Source organism: Arachis ipaensis, chromosome B04 (genome assembly GCF_000816755.2).
Source record: "Arachis ipaensis cultivar K30076 chromosome B04, Araip1.1, whole genome shotgun sequence".
In the NCBI taxonomy this organism is placed as follows: Eukaryota; Viridiplantae; Streptophyta; class Magnoliopsida; order Fabales; family Fabaceae; genus Arachis; species Arachis ipaensis.
In genome coordinates, this window is record NC_029788.2 from 118,053,775 (window position 1) to 118,058,325 (window position 4,551).

The 4,551-nt window shown below is 28.1% G+C and overlaps 1 protein-coding gene across 1 annotated transcript; it reads right to left on the reverse strand.

The window, feature by feature from the left end:
* LOC107634977 (myb-related protein 308) lies at positions 1–3,386 on the reverse strand. Its single transcript, XM_021121737.1, has 4 exons — positions 3,025–3,386; positions 1,720–1,849; positions 364–734; positions 1–323 (listed from the first exon to the last, which is right to left on the reverse strand). Exons 1-4 carry the CDS (start codon positions 3,158–3,160, stop codon positions 112–114), a joined length of 849 nt encoding a protein of 282 aa, XP_020977396.1. The 5' UTR covers positions 3,161–3,386; the 3' UTR covers positions 1–111.

The following is a 4,551-nucleotide window of genomic DNA, read 5'->3' on the forward strand; positions in this document are numbered from 1 at the left end:
TTCTCACATAATTCCTCAATATCTTAGAAAATAAATACGAGTGTGTTACAAAATACCAAACCAAAACCTACATTAATATTACACAATATCATACATAACATAACATAACTACTAAATGTTGCAATCAAAAGAGTTTCCCTCTAAGAAGCTCATGTCATTGTTTATGGGGAAATCTAACAATAGCTGCAATGCAGTGTCAGATGAATCTTCCAATTCATTAGAGCATGAAGAATCAGAACCATGAACAACCATACCTTCTTCTTCAGCACATAACACTAACTCTTCCTTCACATGATTCCCTCCAATTCCATTGTTTGAGGTACCTAACTGGTTTAAGGCCAATTCTGCAGTCGCAGCATCCACCTTTGTTTTCCGATTTACCAACACTGCGAAACGCCTCGCCTACTTCCGAGTTCCAAATCCGGAGGAAGTAATCGGATTCATTAGTACTTTTGCCTTCGCCGAGCGAAGAAGGATTATTCTTGTTAAATTTTGATGATTCTGTTGAGAGCCTTGCCTCTGCTTCAAGCCTTGCACTCTCCCACTGAGCCATATGGCGCGTGGAAATCGACGAGGAGTGTGCCTTGTCGAGGGGGTAATGTGGCGAGGCAACCGGCTCGTGTGTTTTCGGATCGATTCCCATGTTCTTGAGCCGCTTCTTCAAGTGTGTGTTCCATAAATTCTTTATCTCATTATCTGTTCTTCCTGGTAACTGAGAAGCAATAGCAGCCCACCTGGAAAAAATTGGGCAAGTTTGTTGAAAATTTCTTGCTACTAACAAATTTTAAACGTTTAATACATTGTTATTATTTTAAGGTTCACCAATCAAGACTTTGCCATAATGTATTATGCAGTATAATTAATTTTAGGATAATGCTAGGTAACCAATAATTTTATTGAACAACATGAACAACCACCAATCAAATCAAAACACGCTACACTTCCAAATTACCCACCTAAATCTTAATATTAGAATAACCATCCGCACACCTAATAAAATGAACATCCAATATATCCATTGTTCACATTGTTTAGTATTTTCATTATTTACCTATACTTTTCCTTAATTTTAATACACTGACAGTCTAAAACGTTTTACAATACAATCACATTTGTTCTTTTTTAGATGACCATTCACAAATATAAAAGATAGTTATTTTTACTGATGATGCAGCAGCAGTACGTAATTGAATGCATCCGTAAAAACTTTGTGAAATCTTTTCTTTATGGAAGGTATTAAGTAAGGTTTACACTTCTAAATCTCACTTTTTTTTTTTGAAAGTTCAGTGCTCTTTTTTAATCTGTCTTAATAAATTGATTAAATAATGTTACTCTTCGTATTACCTGGCCAATTATTGGGATAAATTTTCTTTACAATTTTACTAACAAATATTTTAACACCAAACAAAAATTGACAATAATGAAATAGTATTGAAGGTAAGAAATTTTTTTCGGGGGAAAAAGCTTAATAATAAGCACAAATGATATACGGCTGATAATATTGTCACTTTTATTTTTTTCATAATATCAATCTATACATGATTTTTTTTTTCATTATATGTTTGTATAAATTTGTACCAAAAAAAAGTAATATTATCAAAATAGGAGTAATAATATCAATTTCTATAAAATACTTATAAATTTAGATCAATGTTTTATCCAAATATATGAATATAACCACCACAAATAAAAAAAAGGGTTTATTAATTACTTAATTACCTGTTTCCTAGGATGCCATGAAGTTGTATAACAAGTTTTTCTTCCTCAGAAGTAAAGGGACCCCTTTTAATGTCAGGTCTAAGATAATTTGTCCACCTAAGTCTGCAACTTTTACCACAACGAAGGAGTCCTGAAATCCATGGAAACAAAAACAAGAAGCTCATGTGTATCAAATTTGATTTTAAAATAAAAAAAAAAAGCAAAAAGAAAAAAGAATATAGTAATAAATAATCAAGTGTCTTTTTTTCCCTCCTTCTTTCAACATAGTTAGAAGCAAAGAAAAAATGTTTTTGAAGAAAGTAGGTTAAAAAGCTGAAGTTTTGGTAAGGATATACAAACATTAAAGATTAAAAATGGTAATGCAAACATGATCCATGTAAAGCTTCAAGTACAGCCCTAAATGTTAGTTTGTCTTATACTTCATATTTCAAAGAATCTTTTTTTCGTTCATATTGCGTGTAAACCAAAAATCAATTACTAAATTAGTTATTTATATAAATTTATTAAAAATATAAAATACATATTAAAAATAAGTTAAACAAATTATTTATATATAAATACATTATAAATTAATAATTAATTTGGGAACTAATTTTCAGTATACAATAACATTTTTGTCTTCCCTTTTATATTCAATCATGCCTTTTAACTTTTTAAGAACATGAAAAAGGAGTAATAAGCTTCAACTTCTTTTCTATTGGTTAAGCTAGTACTTGATCTGTTACTGTGGCAGAGAGAGTTCATAAAAAAAATGGAACTTTCTCATTCCCTTTAATTCGTTGTGGTCAATATAAATCTAAGGTTAAATTTTAGATTCTGTCACTACGAAAAATATATATAAAATGGAGAAAAAAAAAATAGAGGAAGACAGAGATAAAAATATACAAAATTATCTTTATAACTAAATGAATTTTTATATTTATTATCTTTATATTTGTGTTTGAAAAACAAAACATGCTACAAAATCACAACATAGTTGACAGAATAGATAAAACATCCAAAAAGAACATGGCAAATATTTGTAAAAAGTAACAAGCATTATTAAACTAACCCCATTTCAAAGTGAAGTTATAAGATAAATGCACCATGTTTATTATTAAAAAAAAAGGTCATTCAAGATACATCATATACATTCTCAAAATAATTGATAAACATGTTTAAAAATACAGTTTTACCCTTTTGAAAATACTACTAATAAAATCAAAGTTTATAGTAACTAAAAATGAGAGACAGAACAGAATATACAGAGCAAATTAAATAAATAAATTAAAGGATGATAGAAAATGTATATAAAGTTAAATAAACCTGTGATCTTAGGAAGAGAACGCCAGCTACCATGGCCACCATTGTTTTTGATATAGTTAGAAAGGATTTCATCTTCTTCAGCAGTCCATGGACCTTTCTTCAAACCCTTCTTCTCACAGCAAGGCTTCCTTCCCATTCTTTAATTACACTTTTGTGTATTAATCACCTTTACAGAATTGAATTGAATTCATGCTGAAAAGAGAGAGAGAGGGGAGTTGAAGGGTCTAAGGAAGTAGAGCATAAATAGGGGAAGGACTAGTTTGGATGTTGAAAAAGTGAGTGTGAAGAGTGATATCTTTTTCTGAGGGGATTTGAGGTGACATTATTATTGAATATATGGACTTGTGTGTAAGGACTATCAGAAACTCTCAAGCTGGCTCCATAGCAATAAATATAGGAATCAACCATGCTAGTAAATTTCATACATATATAGAAAATTACAAATCAAATTTTGTATATTTTGGCTGGTGACTGGATTTTGGTGATGTGTATAAAATTTTAGATTAAAAATTTACTGTTAATATATTTTAAAAATTTAATTTTGACACACTATCAGAATAAAATAGTTCTACATGTACATCATAAAAAATAATTATTATTTTTATTAATTACAGAATAATTATTCAAATGGACGAATATAATTATACGAATGTATAAGATATTTTATACTGTTAGTATATCAAAATTAATCTCATATTTTAAATGGATGAAAAAATGATGTTTTATAGAAAACTAAGTCAAAATAGTTAATACAGTGAGAATCTTTTATAGAGAAAAACAATTTTGTTGGAAAGAAAAAACTTATTAATTTTGTTATTGTTGTTTGTTGACTCGTGTTTTTTCGTCTTTTACGTAAAAGAATTTTTTGGCCCAACAAATTGCATGTTTTCGTATATATGTCAGTTACACAAGCAGAACCATTTTTAAGCATATACACTTATTAGTTTTTTCATATTAACATTTTTAGTCAAAAGTTTATTGTCAACAATTTATATTTGCCAATAACACTATTAAAAAGAAAAAAAAAAATTGGTGGCATCTACTTATATGTGGAGGTAAAATTTTATTTGCAAATAACACTATTAAAAAACATTGGATGAATCAATTTTGTATCATATGGCGAGTTAACTCATATTCTTGTTATATAGGATGAAATAAGATTTTAAGTAAAAGAAGTTTATTATATATGCTCATAAAATATTCTAGTATATTATAATCTATTTATTCATAAAGTGACAAATATATCAACATTTATTACAATAATATACTCTATTATTGATACACATACACTTTAGAGTTTATGAAACACTTATATGGGTTGTATTTTATTTATTTATAGAGTTACATACAGATTTTTGTTATGATATATATTATATAATTTTATTTAACGAATTACTTAATAAATAGATGAAAAAAATATTATCTACTTAAGTGATTCATGAGTATGTGATAATTTTTTTATTAGTTTATGAAAAAAAAATCTATCTAAATACTTCTCAAGCCTACCATGATTTCTCATTTCAGAGA